This window comes from Misgurnus anguillicaudatus, chromosome 19, assembly GCF_027580225.2.
Source record: "Misgurnus anguillicaudatus chromosome 19, ASM2758022v2, whole genome shotgun sequence".
NCBI lineage: Eukaryota > Metazoa > Chordata > Actinopteri > Cypriniformes > Cobitidae > Misgurnus > Misgurnus anguillicaudatus.
The window spans coordinates 39517954-39540062 of record NC_073355.2 but is presented as its reverse complement, the minus strand read 5'-3'; the positions used below and the strand labels follow the sequence as shown (position 1 = coordinate 39540062).

General features: G+C 35.0%; 4 protein-coding genes across 6 annotated transcripts in view; all 4 read right to left on the bottom strand.

Moving 5' to 3' along the window:
* The window catches only part of LOC141349278 (Fc receptor-like protein 5), a 185980-nt gene that overhangs the window by 86850 nt on the left and 77021 nt on the right, over positions 1–22109 (bottom strand). The window lies entirely within an intron of this gene.
* On the bottom strand, positions 156–16174 carry LOC129425668 (ecto-ADP-ribosyltransferase 5-like). Of its 3 annotated transcripts, XM_073857604.1 has the most exons (3): positions 15927–16101; positions 1251–1325; positions 156–1165 (listed from the first exon to the last, which is right to left on the bottom strand). In XM_073857604.1, the coding sequence occupies exons 2-3, from the start codon at positions 1305–1307 to the stop codon at positions 416–418; spliced, it is 807 nt and encodes a 268-aa protein (XP_073713705.1). In that variant the 5' UTR covers positions 1308–1325; positions 15927–16101; the 3' UTR covers positions 156–415. The 3 variants fall into 3 exon arrangements, 2 of the variants coding, with proteins under 2 accessions (XP_073713705.1, XP_073713704.1); XM_073857603.1 differs by lacking the exons at positions 1251–1325; positions 15927–16101 and adding an exon at positions 9529–9603 and having other exon boundaries at positions 157–1165; XR_012359366.1 differs by lacking the exons at positions 156–1165; positions 1251–1325 and adding an exon at positions 15673–15748 and having other exon boundaries at positions 15927–16174.
* On the bottom strand, positions 8590–9432 carry LOC141349155 (ecto-ADP-ribosyltransferase 5-like; the record flags this gene model as incomplete). Its single annotated transcript, XM_073857908.1, has 1 exon — positions 8590–9432. A coding segment is annotated over one exon (843 nt), but the record flags the coding sequence as incomplete, so codon positions are not given.
* LOC141351133 (GPI-linked NAD(P)(+)--arginine ADP-ribosyltransferase 1-like) lies at positions 14392–15578 on the bottom strand. The gene has a single exon (XM_073857606.1). The coding sequence runs from the start codon at positions 15532–15534 to the stop codon at positions 14791–14793; it is 744 nt and encodes a 247-aa protein (XP_073713707.1). The 5' UTR covers positions 15535–15578; the 3' UTR covers positions 14392–14790.

The window sequence follows — 22109 nt, the reverse complement described above, 5'->3', positions numbered from 1 at the left end:
AAAAACTTGTATTTTTATAAGATATTCTTTAGTTTTCAAAGCAGTACAAAATGATTTGCTGAGCTCAGATTCACAAGTCATTTCAACTTGCTATTTTTTATCTTGACAAGAAATGAGTTGCTACAACAAATGAGGTTGACTTATTTCAACTATATTTTGTAAGTTATAACAACTCATTTCTAGTCAAATAATAGTAAATTGAAATGACTTGTAAATTTAAGGCAGCAAAGAACTTTTTACAGTGTACGTATGCAACAGAACAGCTAATATGCAACAAATGCATTTAACTCTGCATATAATGTAAAAAAAAAAATAACTAAATGACAATCATTCAGATAGACTAAAGCTGCAATCATTAAGTTTCATAAAAGCATGCTTATTATAAAAAAGAGAAATTAAAATATGTAAATGCTGATCAGTCAGAGATAATGACATTGTGATATTTCTTGGGCTTGACTGATGCCACTGCACAGTTTAAGTTACATGTTATATCAGAGCTGTTTAACACAAACACAGTCTTACACCAGTCACCCTTCTGATCGTTCCTGATATCAGTGACTTTAAATGTCTCATACGGGGGAATCAACACCTCTTTCTGATTAGGAAACTGGGAGTATTTTGACACATCAGCACCATAACAAGTCTTGATTTCAAAACAAGATTGATTTCCGAAATCAGCTGTTACTTTACGATCAAGAGAGGAGGACGTAAATGAGCCAAAACGAATCTCTGTGTTATTGACACCTTCAAATGTAACATTGGTACCACGATAAGTTGACTTGCATTCCTGTTGCGTTTTCTTTAGAGTCTGTATTGCTTGTGTCAACCAAAAATGAAGCGAGTACCATTTGTATGTCTTTTCTTTGTATTTCTGTTTACCGGTCCTAGCATCCTCATTGAATTTTCTATATACAATAACACCAGTATACACAGAAATGGCAATTAAATGGTTTCTTGTCAGATTGTCTTTTGGTCCAGGGATGTTTTTTGTACTGTTTTCCCAAACTGTTCCAAAGCCTGATATGTTAGCAGTGATTTCTTCAGGTAGATATTTTGTCTCCACCAATTTTTCCATCTTCTCTGTACAGCCTTCATACAGGTCATCAACTGAATCCTCTGCCATATTTAATGGAAATCTCTGTCTTTTAACAGCCCGTCTGTCATCCTATATCCAATGAGAAAAATTATTACCTTAGTAATATTGTAATCATGATTGTACAATAATATACAGACTCGTCATTTAATCTTACCTGTCCAAGAACAACATTACTGGTGACAATGAGAATAAGAGCTGCAGTGGTCAACATCCTGATTTAGTCTGAATCCTCAGATAAATGACAAATGGAGATCAGGTATGAATATAATACAGTCAAGAAACTGCAAAAGACAACAAATGAAACATTGTGCTACAATACTAAACTGTGCACACTGTTTCAAGTTTTTTGTAACATTTTGTTGAAAGAGACATTTTAAAATTTTTCTGTGAATATCTAATCAGGTGATTATTACAGGATTTGATAAATAAGTTTAAAAGTGTATGTTGAGATTTCATACCTGTAGGCATGCGCACGAAGAAAGAGTAGCAATGAGAAACAAACTCAGAGGGTTTTATACTTTTTATAAAGTAGTAGGCGGGTCAAAGGCACCCAGTACTAAGAAAACATCATCAGTTTCTCAGAAAACTGATCAGGTCTCAATATTATTTAAGAACTACAACGCAGTTTTTCATCTGTCTGGGTCGGGATGTTTGTAAAAATTGTTAGATCTTACGGATCCAAGGTTCAGATTCAGGTCTTGCACTACTGTAGGTCTAGCCTGATCTCACAAGAATTTGTACATATTTTACGAGTTAGCTAATTCCTATGAATTACCCAGCTGAAAAAAACAGCATACCAGCAAGACCAGCATATGTTGTGTTTTGGTGCTGGTTTGCTAGTGAACACCAGCTAAAACAGCATCCAACCAGCATTAGCACCAGCATAAAACCAGCATTAGCACCAGCATCCCATGCTGGTCATACCAGCATATGTTGTGTTTTGGTGCTGATATGCTGGTGACCACCAGCTAAACCAGCATAGACCAACATAATTCCCATGCTGGTCCATGCTGTTTTTTTCAGCAGGGTAGTACGAAGTTAATCGTGCAAAAACATACGATTATCATTCAAAACAATAACGGAACCCTGAAAACGAAAACTATATGGTACATAATTTCGTGATACATGGTTGCTTTATTAAACGTTCCATTTCTCAAAGCGCAACAAACTATCTTGGTTCTTGTGCCAGGACCTAAACTTCTCATACACCAGATCGAATAATTGTTTATGATTTGGGAGGCTAAAAAGCATTTAAAAAGTAGAAAAGAGAGAAGTAGCATTCATTGTAAGGAACCAGGTTTGGCATTTTCTGTATGTCCATTTCATATGTTAATAAAACATAATGATCAGCTTATTTGGCCTGCTGTCAATAAAGAGGGGCTAAACTTGAAATGAACAGGAAATGAACAAGCAACAGTTTCTGTCCGTGGTTTCACAGCTTTGTTTCAGGCACGAGTATAACATGAGAAACATTCAAAGAGTTGAAATATTGTAAATTGTAAAAAAAATGCAGCATGTGGTTAAAACAACTTAATTTTGCAAGTCAATTCAACCTATTATTTTCTTGTAAAAAGTTCAACTTGATTTTATAGGTTAAAGTAATATAAAAAATATTTGTTGGTTCAACAAAAATAAATGCTGTGAATTTTTTTACAGTGTAGTTGCAGCAAATCCTTTTGCTTAACAACATAATTAAACATGACTTGAAAAGTCAGCCTAACACAGCAACAGTCAATGAGCAAATTAAAATTTATTTCAACAGCTTTTCCATGAAGGCATGTGGTTTGCAGCAAAGCAGCTTTACAGAAATGTCTCAGTTCATATAAAAAGATAAAAGATCAATGATTTATATCATACAAGAAATATTGTACAAAGTCTTGCGGAGCAAGTTCACATAAAAATTACTATGTAGAGTAAATTGTGGTGTTTTGAGAACTGAACATGCATGCAAACATTATTGTAAATCTCAGTTATTGTAGGTCCTAGTTGTTTGCCAAATATTTTATTAAAGACCAATAAAAGTTTACTGTAAATCAAGTCTATGATGGAAAACAGGGCCCTGACTTTACTAAAAGTTAGTTTAAAGAAAGTTACTGTTCACTCAGGTTGCAGAAACATACTGTAAATCTAGATTTGTGGAACAAATTAGGCATGTGACACTAATATTTATTATCTAACTTTTGTGAGGAACTGGAACGGAGGACAAGAGAACCCAAGCGCAGATGATATTGGGGAGTGAACATAGAACATTTATTTTATAAAACATGAAAACAAAAGGACCGCGAGGGGGCAACACAACATTAAACATGAATCTACAACACTGACGTAACATGATGAAAACAAAAACTGAATGAACACGAAAGACTGCAAAACATGACATGTATCAGCACAATGATCCAGCAAGAGACAAGGGACAAGAGGAGATTAAATAGGGCAACTAAACAAGGAGAGAACAAGGGGGGCGGGGACTAGAGACGAGACACCAGAGGCACATGCCACAATAAACAAGGCATGCGCCTCCACATGAAACAAGAGACTGTCAGACCCCTGCAATCACAATATAACATAAATATAAAACCAGACTCTCGTGGCAGAGTCCTGACAACTTTATTATTAAAAGATAACTCTGGAGAGACTCGCTGATCTGTTACCATGGAAACAAACACAGCTGCACATACTGTATATACTGTAGGCTCCGTACCAGTGCCTCTTTCTCACAAAACAATGTGTCTTTCATCTAACACAGTTTTTGTAGAAACATAAACTGGGTAGAATATAAAAGAGTAAAATATTTTAATACAAGCATTTCAGTCAAATATAATTTTTGCAAAAGAAAATTCTGCTAAAAACCAGCGTTTTTAAGCTGGAACATGGAAGTTACCTGTAGCTGGTCGGTCCTTTAGTGTGTTTGAGCTTTAGCTGAGTCACTGCCTTGCTACACTCTAAAAATGGCTGGGTTATTTTTTACCATGCTGGACAAATGTTGGACAGAACACACCGCTGGGTTAAAATTGACCCAATACCGGGTTGTTTTAACCCAACTGCTGGGTTATTATAAACTATGGTTGCATAACTTTAACCAAACATGGGTCCAAATTAACCCAGCCATTTCTAGAGTGCAGGTAAAACCAGCTTGATCACGTAAAAAGTGATCAAAACCTCCCTCATACAAGCTTGCTTTAAACCAGCTAAACTGGATATGTGAAAAATCTTCTACTTTATGATAATGTGCATTAAGCACTTGAATATAATTTATGCACAAAACAATTTAACCGATCAAAAAAAAAAAAAAACACAGTCACAGTTTAAATATATCAGTATTTCGAATCGTTTGTCCAACCTTTGAAATTCTGGTCACTCTAGCTTAATGTTAAACTATTTGGAATGGTTATAATTTGATAGTATGCAGGTTTGTATCAAATATTTGTAATCGAAACATTTCTTAAAATAAAGTGTTGTTAAATGATCAGAAAGCCTGTGATGAGAATAAGTATGTTGGATATCATGTGAAGAGAATGGTGAGAGACTATGGTTAACAAGATAAACATACAGGTTCAGCATAATACACTGACTTGACACATTGACTAAAGAGGAAGGAAAAGGTTTTTGAGGTGTATTTTTTTCTTTCAAAAAAATACCTTTTAGTCATTTTAATATCTGTTTTAAACCTGGTTATTCGAAAGTATTACACTAAAGCATATATGTCAGGACTCTGCCATAAGAGTCTTGTTTTATATTTATGTTTTATCGTGATGGCAGGGTTCTGACAGTCTTTTGTTTTATGTGGAGGCTTATGGCCTTGTAGATTGGGTCATGTGCCTCTGGTGTCTCATTCCTTGTCCCCGCCCCCTTGTTCTCCTTGTTAATTATTCATTATTAGTTATCCCTCTCATCTGTGTTTAGTGCCCTCGTTTAGTTCACAATATATAACTAAACTATTACACTAAAGTATAGATATTCCAGTACCTTATTAATGAAGGTTTGCCAGTTACTGCAAGGGTCATCGTAGTTATCTGGTTATCATGGCTGTGTTAACCCTTTATAACAGATATTTTCTGTGGTGCTTTAAAACATCATTGTTGTGCCCATACCAAAGCAAGCTAATATCACATGCTTAAATCAATGACCGGCGCCTGATTTTTCACCCATCCTCAGTGTTTTAAGAGGCTGATCAGACACCATATTTGCTCTGTAATGCCTGATTCATAAGATCCTCTACAGTTTACCACAAGACAATGAATAAGCAACAGTTTTTGTTCGCGGTTTGACAGCTTTGTCTTAGGCTGTCAGACTGTCAAAAGACACTTTTTAATGTAATTTTAGCGCTTTTTTAATGTTGTACCATCATCCAGTATGTACAATTACACTAAAACAGCATGTTATTGTTGTTACAATAAACAATGATAAATTATTAAAGATTAATGATAAGAATGCAACATGTAAAAATAACATTTCATTCAAACAGTTTGCGTGGATGATCCTTATTTTAGGTTGTTAGAGACATATCAAGGCCTGCCTCTATCTGTCTGTCTGACTAACTTTTGTTCTCTTTCCGTGTACAATGGTTGCTGTATTACAACTGTCTTTGTAAAGCGTCCTTAAGCAAGGGAAAGGTGCTATAGAAATGAAACATATGATTATTATTATTTATATATAGTTTACTTAAAAAAGAGCATTTTGGCGTTAAACAATTTCATATCCAAGAAGGATGTTTGTATATGGCAAGACATGATAACCACAGAGTTTTATAGGACCAACCTGCTAGGCATCGTCGTCAACGAAGTACAATTAACCAATAAATGGTAAGTGGTATTTATTAATATTATATTGTCATTATGCCTGTACTGTAGTTCTATACAATATATGTATACAATACTGTATACAATATACAGCTACCGGATTAGTTCCATAGCTTTCAGCTGTGTGCACACGTACCGATAAAAGTTGTTTACGTTTTAATTGATGTCGCTCTACATACGTCATCTGGTATAATTGAAACGATTGGCTATGAGCTCCATACAGTTGCATTTGAGCATCCCTGGCCTAATCTTTCTTAAATATTCAGGGTAACACTTTACAATAATGGTACATGAATAATCATGTACTAATACATAAATTAATAATCCCTTTACTATGAATGATGAGTTAAGCTATGTACTAATCAATAACTAACCATAACTATGTCATGAGTCATATGAATTCATGCATGAATTACAGCCACCTTAACTACACATTAATACATGTTTGTTATGCATTAATTAACACTAAGCAGCAGACTACGGAGGCGGAGCCCCAACGAGCGCGCCGCCTATTAGGCTTTAAAGCAGGGGTCTACCACAATGGAGTTATCTGGAGGGCTACTTTTTGATATTGTCTACTTAAAACCTTTTTGTTTTACTTGTTAATTTTATTTTATTTTATTTTACTTATTGATGTTTTAGTATTGTTTAAAAATAAACCAGGTCAAATACAAAAAAATCTGTAATGAATAAATATTACAATTGAGACAATTAATAGAATATGCTTTGGTGGGGCACCTCACAGACGTTGTTGGAGACCGCTGCTCTAAAGTTTACATTCACCTTTCTTTTGATTTTACATCAACATTGACAAGCACCTAAGCAAAAAAGGGAACAATTATTTTACATAATAAAATACTTTAACAACCTTCTATCTTGGTATTGTGAGCATATGCATTTTAAAAATATATTGTGCATATAAAATTATTAGTTTAACATTTTATGCATCTTTATTTGACCTCAAAGCATCAGACCCCAGGTTGAGAACCATTGTTCTAAAGCATGTTTGATTTTGGTTACCCAAAGTGTTAATTAATGCATTAACTAACAAACATGTATTAATGTGTAGTTAAGGAGGCGGTTATTCATGCATGAATTTATATGATTCATGACATAGTTATGGTTAGTTACTGATTAGTACATAGCTTAACTCATCATTAGTTCATAGTAAAGTGATTATTAATTTATGTATAAAAACATGATTATTCATGTACCATTGTTGTAAAGTGTTACCATATTCAGCTACCAAAGCAAAAAGGGGCAAAGCATCATGATGAGCTGCAAGCTCTGATTTTCCAAGAATGTGAAAATATCTGCATTTTACAATTCCTCATCCTCGTGCAAACACATTGAGGTAAGTGTCAAAGTCAAAAGCAACTTGGCAAGATTAAGTATGTCAAATGAGTTAGTTAATTCTATCGAATGTAAATGATATGAGTAAATCAGTAGCTCAGATCACACATAAATGTTTTACTAATTAAACACATTACTGGAAACTAAAGTACTAATTATGTATTGGGCTAAAAATAGACATCCCACACATTAAATTATAATGAAAATGAATGGCTTTTTTGGAATTAAGCTACTCTGAAATGTTTGTTGTGTGATTTTACATTTTTTATTTGTAAAATATATAAAAAAAATTGTAAAGTAGTTTTAAGTAGTAAGTACATTATCAATGGGGTTCTATAATTTCCTTTAATGGGGGCTAATGCTTTTTTAGGTCCTATTTTTCAATAAATGCTGTCAGTTATAACACTTTGTAGTTCTGTCTTTTATACTGGCACTTCTAAAAGTTTTCTTGTGTAAGGTGTATCAAAGTACTTTGTAACGCAGTAACTACTTATTTACTCTTACTTGAGTCATATTATTTTTCAGTACTTCTACTTGTACTCAAGTGAATTATTTCCTAATAGAAGTACTTTTACTTAAGTATAAAATTGCAGTACTCATTCTACCACTGATGAATCGTGGGAATAAATTCTTAATTCTGTCAGGGATTTCAGAATGAACCCAAGTGCATACACGGGTAGAAACACAATGTACACTTTATTAAACAAAATGAGAAAACAGCAAAACAAAAACCCACGATGGGGCAAACAACATGAAACAATGCTTAAATACAAAATACTAACTGGACTAGACTAAACTTGACACTTAACAGACACTAAACTAGACTAGGGATAAATTGGTCACAAAACTCACAGGTAGCAAGAAAAAATGCATGAGTGAAGAACATCAAACACAAGGACGTTAAATAGGGAGTTATGAGGGGGACAGGTGTTTTTGTTATAGTTGTGGTGTGAACTTCGCTATTATATTTAATATAAAAACATTTTCAAAACTATATTTTTATAGTTACTGTTATAATGTGAATATTATAACAATGTATATACAGGTAGTTATATGCGAGTTCATCATTTGTGCCCTGCATATGTGTGAATAATCCGAAAATAAAAACTGCATGTAAACAGGAGTGAAGAGGTTAGCTCCAGTCATGTAAACGTCTTACTGCGATTAAGTCCTTACTCGCATTATTGGAAATAATCGCATTATTGGTGTACATGTAAACGAGCTCATTGAGACCACGCATTTCCCACACAAAACATTGTACTGTCAGGACCCTACCAACATGACTAGATATAATACAAAACAAGATTCGGGCAGGATCCTGACAAATTCATGGCCAGGATATCATTTTTTCCTGCATATTATGTGTGGGGCTCTATAAGAAGTGAAAGTAATATTTAATATAAAAAAGAGAAATGAACGAAGATGTAAAAGCTGGTCAGCCACAGCGAAAGACATCTGTGATATATCTGGGAATCGGCTGATGCCACTGCAGTTTAAGTCACTTCTTATTCCGGAGCTGTTTAACACAAACACAGTCTTACACCAGTCATCCTTCTGACCTATCCTGATATCAGTGATATTAAATGTCTCATACGGGGGAATCAACACCTCTTTCTGATTAGGAAACTGGGAGTATTTTGACACATCAGCACCGTTACAAGTCTCGATTTCAAAACAAGATTGATTTCCGAAATCCATTGTTACTTTACGATCAAGAGAGGAGGACGTAAATGAGCCAAAACGAATCTCTGTGTTATTGACACCTTCAAATGTAACATTGGTACCACGATAAGTTGACTTGCATCCATTTTCAGTCTTCTTTAGAGTCTGTATTGCTTGTGTCAACCAAAAATGAAGCGAGTACCATTTGTATGTCTTTTCTTTGTATTTCTGTTTACCGGTCCTAACATCCTCATTGAATTTTCTATATACAATAACACCAGTATACACAGAAATGGCAATTAAATGGTTTCTTGTCAGATTGTCTTTTGGTCCAGGGATGTTTTTTGTACTGTTTTCCCAAACTTTTCCAAAGCCTGATATGTTAGCAGTGATTTCTTCAGTTAGATATTTTGTCTCCACCAATTTTTCCATCTTCTCTGTACAGCCATCATATCGATTATCAACTGAATCGGGTGCCAAATTTAATGGATATCTCCGTCTTTTAACAGCCAGTCTGTCAACCTATATCCAATGATTACATTATCCAAAAATTAAAATAACCTTAGTAGTAATATAATAATAATTGTACAGTAATAAACAGACTTATTTCAATCCTACCTGTCCCAGGACAACTTTACTGGTGACAATGAGAATAAGAGCTGCAGTGGTCAACATCCTGATTTAGTCTCAATCATCAGATGTACAATGAATGAAGATCAGGTATGAATACAGTCAAGAAACTGCAAAAGACAACAAATAAAACATTGTGCTACAATACTAAATACTAAACTGTTGAAAGAGACATTTAAAACATTTTTAGTTTTTAAAGCAAGCATATTTCTGTGAATATCTAATCAGGTGATTATGACAGGATTTGAAAAGTTTAAAAGTGTATTTTGAGATATCATACCTGTAGACCTGTGCATGAAGAAAGAGTAGCAATGAGGAACAAACTCACACGAGGAACAAACTTTTATACTTTTTATAAAGTAGTAGGCGTTTCAAAGACAGCCAGTACAAAGAAAACATCATCAGTTCTTAACAAAACTGATCACGTCTGAATATTAAATGAGCATTTGAGAATTACATTGCATTTTTTCATCTATGTCAGGATGTTTGTAAAAATCCAACTGCCAAAATTGTGAGATCTCACAGATCCAGGTCTTGTACTACTGAAGGTCTCATTAGATTTCTCTTTATTAAACGTTGTCCATTACTTAAAGCGCAAGAAACTATCTTGGTTCTTATGCCAGGTGCCAGGACCTACATTTTATGCTTAATCTCTTCTGTGTTTATGTCTTTGAATTGTGTTGTGTTTTCCTGTTAAAGGGACACAAGGCAGCATTTTTATGTTAATAAATCATCTTCGTAAGTCGGTATGGTTAAATGACTCATTACCGGATGAATGAAGACTCTCTCGCCCGCCCATACCGTCTGTAGGAAGAATACCCCACTTGCAAGTTCGCTGTATCCGACCCGGTGTCCTTCAGTCTCGCAATGTCTCAGATATCGCGAGAAGCAGTATCACTTTACGGCAAACAACACAGAGGCAGGCGAGCGAAACACGGCTAGCGACTGTTGCAAATGGCAGAGCCGGGGAAGAAGAATCGAAAACCCTTGACGGAAGATTCCAAGAAAAGAGCTTCAGACCTAATATATATATATTAGGGTGACCATATGTCCCATTCTTTCCTGACGCGTCCTGGCCAGGATTTCGGGGGCTTCTTCCGGAAGTCATATTTGTCGACCGCATACGTCATAGAGGATTATTATTATTACAGAAAAGCAACAGTTACATTTTAAGGTAAGAATGAAACTACGATTGCATGTCTTATGTTTTTAACTGAATGGCGTATGCTGTCAACAAATACGACTTCCGGAAGACGCACTGAAATCCTGGCCAGGACGCGTCAGGAAAGAATGGCTTGTGTGTATATATATATGTTTGCCAAATACTTTATTAAAGACCAATAAAAGCTTACTGTAAATCAAGTCCATGAGGGAAAACAGGACCCTGACACATACTTTACCAAAAGTTAGTTTAAAGGAAGTTACTTTAGTTCGCTCAGATTGCAGAAACAAACTGTAAATCTAGATGTGTGTAACTTGATTATTAAAACATAACTGGAGAGACTTGCTGAACACAGCTGCACATAGGCTCCGTGCCAGTGCCTCTTTCTCACAAAGCAATGTGTCTTTCATCTAACACAGTTTTTGTAGAAACATAAACTGGATAGAATATAAAAGAGTAAAATATTTCAAATATAAGCAAAATTTTTTGCAAAAATACCCCTGCTAAAAACCAGCTATATCCAGATTAAGCACACACCTTGGTCTTAGCGGGTTTAAGCTGGAACATGGAAGTTACTTGTAGCTGGTCGGTTCTTGCATGGTTGAGCTTTAGCTGAGTCACCACCTTGCCACTCTGAAAATTGCTGTGTTATTTTGACTCATGTTGGGTAATTTTTGGACAGAACACATTGCTGGATAAAAATTGACCCAATGCTTTTAGGTTGTTTTAACCTAACTGATGGATTATAGACTATTGTTGCATACCAACATGGGTCCAAAATAACCCAGGCATTTCTAGAGTGCAGGTAAACCCAGCTTGATCACGTAAAAAGTGATCAAAACCTCCCTCGAACAAGCTTGCTATAAACCAGCTAAACGGGATATGTGAAATCCTACTGTATAATAACATGCATTAAGCACTTGAATATAATTTATGCACAAATACAATTTAATCCATGGAAAAAAACAACCCACAGTCACAGTTTAAAAAATAACACAATTTGGAAATCGTTTCTGTCCATCCTGAATTTCACATTACAATCAAGCTTAATGTTAAACTATTTGGAATGGTTATAATTTTATAGTATGCAGGTTTGTATTAAATATTTGTAATCGAAACATTACTTAAAATAAAGTGTTTTTAAATGATCAGAAAGCCTATGATGAAAATAAATATGTTGGATATCATGTGATGAGAATAGTGAGAGACTACGGTTAACAAGAAGATAAACATACAGGTTCAGCATAATACACTGACATGACACATTGACAAAAGAGGAAGGAAAAGGTTTTTGAGGTGTATTTTTTTTTCTTTTAAAAAATACCTTTTAGTCATTTTAACATCTGTTTTAAACCTGGTTATTCGAAAGGATTACACTAAAGTATATATAACTACACTATTTCACTAAAGTATAGATATTCCAGTACTTTATCAACCCTTGTGTGGTGTTCGGGTCTGTGGGACCCGTTTTTAATGTTTACCAAAAGAAAAATTATGCAATTAATTGTTGTTTCAACCTCAGATTCATTGGCCTTGGCTCATTTTCTATAAAGAACATAAAAATAATCAACTTTATAATGACTGTACACCGTACAACCCCCTACACATTTATATTACATATGTGGTGTTCGGGTCCACTGGACCCGGGGGTAATAAGAGAGTGAAAATTGAATGTGCTATGTAACTTTACTCTGTTTTTCTCTTATCTGGGACTCCTTTGAGTGCATGAGTGTGTTTGTATATATGTCTGTACATATGTGATGGATGCATGGCAGAGTTTTGTCCTTCTGCACTTGCTGTAACAGGGCAAGGATACAACATTTTATATATCAAGCATGAACACTTATCTGCCCCCACTGTCCCAAACACTTTGCCTTTTGTCTAACAGGAACCATTCTACATTTTACCATTATATCCCTTACAAAAAATAACCATGATTGTATTAAAGTAAAAGTGTAGTAATCATGGTAAATTGGTGTATTGATTACCATTTGTAAAACCATGAGTTTACCACAAAACCTATGGTGTGTGTGTGTGTGTGTGTGTGTGTGTGTGTGTGTGTGTGTGTGTGTGTGTGTGTGTGCGTGTGTGTGTGTGTTTGTGTGTGTATGAGTGTATGAGAGAGAGTGAGAAATAGAGAAAGTAAAATTTCATATCTAAGCATTTTCATCATTTTAGGTTGTTGCCAAAAGCAACACATTGTACTGCAGTGTGTGTGGACATAAGATGGACAGGAAGACACAGTATACGTATATAAAATGCAAGAAATGCATATGCAACAAAGCTACTACACAATAAAAATCTGCTTCTTATGTGTTGTGTAGGCTGGCATGAACATATTATGTGTTCAGTGTGGATGATGTGTTATGATACTGCATCTTTTCAGATGGGGCTTGTGCTGTGTAGACGGACACAAATGTGTACAATTTCAAAATAAGTTCAAAGAATTAAACAAAAAAGTGATGAAAATACTTATTTTAGATAAACATCTGGAGGAGAATAGAATTTTCTTCTCTTATTTCATATTATCACAAAAACGAATAGCACTTTAATCTATAAATAGTCCTGTACCAGTGGTAAATGACAAATATTAACCATAAATTCTGTCTATATTACTTGCAATAAGGCTAAAGTAATCATCTGTAAACAATATTACATAAATTTGTATGACTGCATTGAAGATACGAATAATACAGCGGGTCCACTAGACCCACAAACATTGTCTAAATAACAGAAATATGAACACCACACAATGGTTAATGAAGGTTTGCCAGTTACTGCAAGGGTCATCGTTGTTATCTGGTTGTCATTATGTTAACCCTTTATAACATATATTTTCTGTGGTGCTTTAAAACATCTATCATTGTGCCCATACCAAAGCAAGCTATGTCACATGTCTAAATGACCGGCCCCAATTTTTCACCCATCCTCAGTGTTTTGTGAGGCTGATCAGACACTATATTTGCTCTGTAATGCCTGATTCACAAGATCCTATACAGTTTACCACAAGACAATGAACAAGCAAAAGTTTTTGTTCGCGGTTTGACAGCTTTATCTTAGGCTGTCAGACTGTCAAAAGAGACTTTTTAATGCACAGAACAGTGTTGTACCATCATCCAGAATGTACAATTGCACTAAAACAGCATGTGATTGTTGTTACCAGGAAAACTCAAGTGTGTAATCATTATAACAATTAACAATGATAAATTATTAAAGATTGATGATAAGAATACAACACGTAAAAATAACATTTTGTTCAAACACAAGGGGGGGGCTGCATGCTGAAAAAGTTTGAGAACCACTGCTCTATGAGACTGGTCTGGAGTAAGCCAGGCTAGTGTATGAATCATTTTAGTCGAGAAATGGCTGCCCACCCAAAAATCCTGACTGCCCCCCCCAGTCAGCAAGCCTAGTACCGGGTCTGGCATCCAGTAGGATGTTATAGCAAATTAGTTTCCTAAAGACATGTATTTTTAATTTACTTTTCACATGATTATAAGTATACGACTGCTTTCCATATGATTTGCTATAAAAAAAATTTGGACATGAAATATTGATTTGAAATATTTTATTAGCTCATTCTGTAACAAGTTCAAACATGGCATGAGACCAGCTAAAGTAAAGTGATACATTGATTAAATATACTGTATACAGTAAGTTACACAAAAAATTGTTAACAATGCTCTGTTGCAATGAACACCTCTGACCAGTTCTCAAAAACAATGAACAAGTAAAACAATATACTTAACTTTAAGCAGTTAGAGTCTACACAACTAAACCTAGAACTGAATTTTATAAGCGTTTGAGTGTACACAACACAAGGTTGTCTGAATAGTGCAATAATGTAAACTAAAAATGTTTTCTAAATTGGTTCCCACAAGTTAATCGTATAAGCCTATGGCCAGCATAGGAGCTACAGTTAAAGTCATTACATCTTTTCTGATACAAAACCTTGTTGCATACACTTTGTACCGATTTATGATAGTTTCCATGTTCATAACGGCCACAAAGTAACCATCATTGCTGTTGTGATATCATTTTCTTCCTGCATGTTATGTGTGGGGCTCAATAAGAAGTGAAAGTAATATTTAATATAAAAAAGAGAAATGAATGAACATGTAAAAGCTGGTCAGCCACAGCGACAGACATCTGTGATATATCTGGGACTCGGCTGATGCCACTGCACAGTTTAAGTCACTTCTAAATCCAGAGCTCTTCAACACAAACACAGTATTACACCACTCATACTTCTTGATAGCAGTGACTTTAAATGTCTCATACGGGGGAATCAGCACCTCTTTCTCATCAGAATACTCAGAGTAATTTTCCACATCAGCCCCATAACAAGTCTCGATTTCAAAACAAGATTCACTTCCAAATGTCACTGCTTCTTCAATCAAAAGAGAGGAGGACGCAAAAAAGCCAAACCGAATCTCTTTGTATAGAACAGACTCATTAAACTTAACATCGGTACCACGATAAGTTAATTTACATTTCTCTTGTGTTTTCTTTAATATCTGTATTGCTTCTGTCAACAAAAAGTGAAGTGAATACCATGCGTATTTCATGTTTTTGTATTTAAGTTTACCACTCCTGACATCCTGATTGAATTGATTATATACTGTAAGACCAGTGTACATGGAAATGGCAATTAAATGGTTTCTAGTCAAGCTATCTTTTGGTTCAGGGATTTCTCCTTCACTGGTCATCCAAGCAGTTCCAAAGCCTGATATGTTAGCAGTGATTTCTTCTGATAGATATTTTGTCTCCACCAGGTTTGCCATCTTCTCTGTACAACCTTCATACCAGTCATCAACTGAACTCTCTGACATATTTAATGGATATATTGGTGCTTGGGATAGAACAGCCTGTCTGTAATCCTATAGCAATGAGATAAAATAATAATAAATTCATATAATTCCTTATCATGATGATTATAAAGTCATATATCAGTTCATAATTCAATCTTACCCATCCTAGGACAACTTTACTGGTGACAATGAGAATAAGAGCTGCAGTGGTCAACATCCTGATTTAGTCTCAATCCTTAGATGCACGGCAAAAATAATTCAGGTATAGGATATAATACAGTGAAGAATGTGCAAGACAAAGATTTTACTTTTCAAAACAAACACACAGTATTTTTACCTCGAGCATTGTGGATATCTAATCATACAAATTAACTTTGTGAGACAGATTTACAGTAACATTTACAGTAACAAACCTTTTCAGATGTTGGGACCTTCAGGTGATTTTTATTCCAGGGTTTGATGAATGGAGTAACAAGTTTCAAAGTATCCAAGTTATGGTTCAGTAAAGAAAATATGAAGAAATGGTGCCATATAATGTTGAGATCACATATGTAGAGTGGCTATGAGGAACAAACTAAGAGGGTTTTATATTTGAAAGTAGTAGGCGAGTCAAAGGTTCCTAGAAAACTGAATACATCTGAATATTAAATGGGCTTTCCCACAGTTGGTAACATCTGAGAATCCTATGATACAGTTTGTCATGTTCACAATGCATTGATTTAAGCTAGACACCTAGCCTACATGTGCTTTTATTATGCCACAGGTGTCAAAGAGCAGAGACACAAAACTAAGTTACTACCTTATTTCATTTCTCACACACAAAGGGCCTCATTAATAAAATGCTGCGTAGAAAGCATCAGAAATTTGATCTCACGATCAATTTTCAAAAATGCATACGTGTGATTCATAAAATGAAAGTACAAACCAAAAAAACCCTTACCCCATGACACACAAATGATCTTGAACTTGTTTGCAGCTGAGCAGTTTCAGATCTCCGTTAAACTATGCCCATTTAATGTCATTGACATATAAGAGAGCACTTGTCAATGTTTAAATCCTTTTAAAACCTTCAGCAATCAGACAAGACAACCCTGACATGGCGCTAAGCACTTTTCCACGTCAAAGACAGTTTTTATAAATATGGACTTTGCGGTGGATTTTTTGCAATCTGGTAAGCACAAAATCACAAAAAAGCATTTAAAATCAGCTGTGTCAAAAAATCCTTGGATGGATGAAGGTCTGATATTAATGATAGAAAATTGGTATTTTGAGAATTGAACATACATGTAGCCTATATCAACATTGCCAAACTAGTTTTTCCGTTGATATCTAGGGACAATATACTACCTACAAAAGGATTAAATCTTATGGAATAGGTTTCTTTAATTATTGTATTTGTGGTGAAATGCATGCAAATAATTAGGTGATATTGTGTTTTTAACAGCATGATCTCACGGAAAGTCGTGTTATAGTTATGAAAAAAATGTACATTTATTTGTGTCCATGGCACAATTTTTTTACGTGCCTTGAGCATGAACGTCTTTTTCGTGTTACGGATTTCTAGTTTTTCGTGGCCCTGGCACGACTTTCTTTTTCGTGTCATTTTATGTATTGTTTTCTCTTTTTTTCCCTATTCTTAAATCATTGTCGCTTGGGGTTGGGACACAAGTAAATTAATAAAATCCAGTCTAGTTTTTAAATATGGTTTAAAAAGCACTCGTACTATAAAATCATAAATCATAAATGCAATGCACAGCTATACATGATGAGGAAGGGAAACTACTTATGAAATTGGTGTTAAATTGGGCGTTTATTCTGAGAAAACACATGCTGAGTATCATGTGATGAGAAGTTTGCTTTGATAAAGTGATCATTAGAGTTCGTCAAAGACTACAATGATTGGTGAAACAGTCATGCATTTAATGGTTAACTTGAAATTGACATTGTCCATGTGCATTGCGCATTGTCCATGCGCTTTATTGTTGCATGACACCTAATACACATAACATTCATTCAAAGTAAAATATTTAAAGTGGTGCATTTCTCCATCCCTAACTGTGGTTACATTTAACAAGGTTATAATTAGGTAGTACATCATTTAACTGGGAATATCACTTATGTTTAAAATGGCCCGTATTGATGCATATTCACGTCCCTTACCGTAAACATCAAGATCAGATTCCAGTGAGTCAGCATGAACTGTTGTGTATAAGAAGCTAACACTTCTCAGATCAAGTCAGTATGATAATAATCAAACCTGTTTCCTTTATTCTTTAGGTTATGTTATTATATGATATAAATATTACTTGTCGAACAATTAAACATCAAGTCACTCAGCATTGAAACAGTGTTACATCATTAGTCTGAATAAAGCAGGCGAGAGACAAGCAGAAAATAAACGCAAAGAAAATAAAATCTTTAGGAAGGAGAACTGATACCCCCGTCACAAATTTCAACACACTGAAGTTTACTGAAACAGAAGCAGCGTTCACAAATAAACTTGCGGTTACATCGGTGCCCTTGTAGGGAAGCACTGAAAAGTTACAGTAGGGAAGAGCGGGGCACAACCTAACGCTTTTTGGTTTTGGCTCAATCATTCTAAAATTAAATTGAATTTGATTCATTATATTTTTACACAAGCAACGCACACATCTGCTACAAATGAACATTTGAAGTTTGTTTCTATTACTTACCATTCTTGGACAATTACACCAAACGTGACAGAAGTGGCAAACGTTACAACTTACCCCATAGGTGGGGTCAATTGTAACAGGCAGGGGGTTAGTTGTAACACTTGTAAGCAAATATTTTGTCCATATACTTGAAGTGGATATTGTTTAACTCAAACAATTTAAGAAAAATGGTTGCCTTAAACCATTTAAGTTTTAAAACACATACATTTAAGTACTTTGAACTTGAGTCGTGTGCAATTATGCACTTGTATTTAAGTAGTGTGAACTTAAATATAAGTGCATAACTGCATATGACTCAATTTGTTTAAGTTCACAGTAGGGGAGAGCGGGGTAAGTTGTCACACGGGTAAGTTGTCACACTGTTCATAACTGCAACACTAGAGGCTCTATGTCAAAAATCAAATAGCCACTTTATGTGACTTCTTCTTCTATAGTCAACTTCCTGTTCACATGTGGTCAAGATCACTGTAATCTGAGGTTAGCACAATTTTCTTATTTTTCTGCTTAAAAAGTAAAAAAAAATCACTTTACATTTTATGCAATACAACTTTGTTAGGTGTGAATGTTTAAAATGATTATTTTGCACAAAATAGAGGAGACCGTAAAGTGTCTTTTGATACTTTAGCTAAAGTGATATGATGAGCTAAACTTGAGATTTAGACAACATTAGCACACAAGTAAGTATGGGGCAAGTTGTCTCAATGACTTTGGGGCAAGTCGTCACATCTGACAACTTGCCCCTGTACAAACAAACACATCGAACATGCTCAGAAAACATGATATAGAAAAGAATAAGCCTCAATCTAGCAAAAAGCTGTTTCAAAAGAAAGGGAAGCAGAAATCTGGACCTATGAAAAACAAGGCAGCTAAAAGAAGAAAAATCATGCAAGAGTCATCATCAGATGATGAAGAGTGCTTCTGCCTCGTCTGTGTAGAGCCATTTTCAAAGAGTCGTCCAAAGGAGACCTGGGTAAAATGTGTAAAATGCAACAATTGGGCCCATGATGCTTGCACCTCAGGCCAGGCAATTTATGTGTGTCAGAATTGTGATTCTGGAGATGAGTCCTATTAGTCATACAGGGCATCTGTTTTGTTCAGAGGTTAAACATGTTAAGTTAAGCAAGTTATCTGCAGCGTTCCATTCAGTTATCTGGTTTTATGTGAAAGCCATAGAACATTTGAACCAAAGTTCAAAGTAAAGTGGTCTTGCCACTTAATTGAAATGTGCATTATTTGGATTGAAATAATTGTTTTTCCAGATTCTCCAGGCACGGATGTTTATATTTCCAGTTTGGTTTGAGTTTAAAAATTAAAATCAATATTCACAATTAAGTAGTTGTGTTCTTATTTTTAGATAATCTAGTGTGACAACTTACCCGCCCTAGTGTGACAACTTACCCTCCGATGGGGCAAATTGTCACAAGTGCACAGTCACTATTCAACAGTCTACAACTCTGTAATGAGATAAGATATAAAGATGTTATGAATACAACATATGTGCCCAAGACTTCCTTCTTTCATTTGGTATGAGATTTATACCATTTTGATGTATGGTGCTCAGTAAATGTTAGACAGTGTGAAAAGTGTGACAACATACCCCGCTCTCCCCTACTCAAATGTATGTGTTTTAAAACTTAAATGGTTTGATGCAAATGGTTTCCTTAAATGGTTTGAGTTGAGTTAACTTTTAGGTTTTACAGTGTACAGTTTCAAATTCTGAGAAAATGAGCATCAAAGTCTGATTTTAGCCATTAATTTCATTAAGATTTCAGTCTTTGATGTGACCTTATTCAGTACATATTAAAGATATTAACAAAAATAAATTTGACACACGATTTTTGATAAGACAGGCACATTTATTTTGTTGGCAGCCAGCAATCATTTGTGTGTAGCCTATTTAAAATAACGGCAAGAATTACACTAGTTTTCATATCGTAAGTGCTGAGGGGTTCGTTGTAACACAGCGTTACAATTAACCCTGCTGGGTCAAAATAGTTTCAAGCCCACCAAAAAAGTGGTTAAAAGCTGCAGACGTATTTCAAACGATGCTATGTTTTATTCAACAAGTCACTGATTTATATGACATAGCATTGGATTTGGTATCTTACACACCCAACCTAGAAACCGAAAAAAAAAACATATGATGAAAAAATTACTTACATGCCACCAAAACACACTTCATCAATAACTCTCTGGAGAAACATTATAAATTTCCAATAATTTGTGCAACAATGTACTGTAAACAATCCATGTAACCACTAAACACGCGTACCCGTGCACCCCTATATATTAAACTTTATAAATTATATATTAAAGGCGGAGTGCACAATGTTTGAAAGCCAATGTTGATATTTGAAATCACCTAAACAAACACGTCCCTACCCCAATAGAATCTGGACCTTCTTTTAAAAGACCCGCCCCACACACAAGCAAAGCGGCAAGGATGTCGGTTACTAGCAGTGATGGGAGTAACGCGTTACTTTTATCAGTAACGAGTATGTAACAAAGTATTTTTTAAAATCAAGTAACGCAATTACAATTACTGAAATGTAAATGAGTTCGTTACTCGCGTTACTCTATTTTGTAAAAAAATAACACTTACAGACAAGACATTTAACGTCGCATGACCATGGTGGGCGGCGCAATGAATTAAACTTCATCATGGCTGACAATGCATATAGAATGAACGTGAAAAATCTAAACGGGACAACATACCTTTGTTTAAAAATTGTGCGCAAGTCATAATCCATCCGGTCTCATGTTTGTAAATTATCTTTGCCAAGCAATCCCAGTCTGACATTAACTTGCATGTGTAGTCCACAAAAGCAATACATCTGAGAAATGTTAATACAGTATTGTTCAAAATAATAGCAGTACAATGTGACTAACCAGAATAATCAAGGTTTTTAGTATATTTTTTTATTGCTACGTGGCAAACAAGTTACCAGTAGGTTCAGTAGATTCTCAGAAAACAAATGAGACCCAGCATTCATGATATGCACGCTCTTAAGGCTGTGCAATTGGGCAATTAGTTGAATTAGTTGAAAGGGGTGTGTTCAAAAAAATAGCAGTGTGGCATTCAATCACTGAGGTCATAAATTTTGTGAAGAAACAGGTGTGAATCAGGTGGCCCCTATTGAAGGATGAAGCCAACACTTGTTGAACATGCATTTGAAAGCTGAGGAAAATGGGTCGTTCAAGATATTGTTCAGAAGAACAGCGTACTTTGATTAAAAAGTTGATTGTAGAGGGGAAAACCTATAAAGAGGTGCAAAAAATGATAGGCTGTTCAGCTAAAATGATCTCCAATGCCTTAAAATGGAGAGCAAAACCAGAGAGACGTGGAAGAAAACGGAAGACAACCATCAAAATGGATAGAAGAATAACCAGAATGGCAAAGGCTCAGCCAATGATCACCTCCAGGATGATCAAAGACAGTCTGGAGTTACCTGTAAGTACTGTGACAGTTAGAAGACGTCTGTGTGAAGCTAATCTATTTTCAAGAATCCCCCGCAAAGTCCCTCTGTTAAAAAAATTGTTCTTTTTGGGTCCAAGGGCCACAGGCAGTTTGTGAGACGACCCCCAAACTCTGAATTCAAGCCACAGTACACAGTGATTTTTCTTGCTGTAACTCGTAAATCACTAGTGTATTTTTAGGCAAGGCAGGTTTATTTACAGTATATTGCACATTTCACAGTTAATTTAAAGTGATTTACATATAATTGTTTTACAAAGAGAAAGAAAAGTATAAAATAATTGTAAAAATAAGATTTTTAAAATCACTGTTAAAAAGAAACATAAACATTTAAAATACCATAAAATAATCAGATTTTATAAAAGGATTTTAAAGTGTGTTTGAAAAATATTAATTATAAAGATATTAAAATTACTAAAATAAAAGAG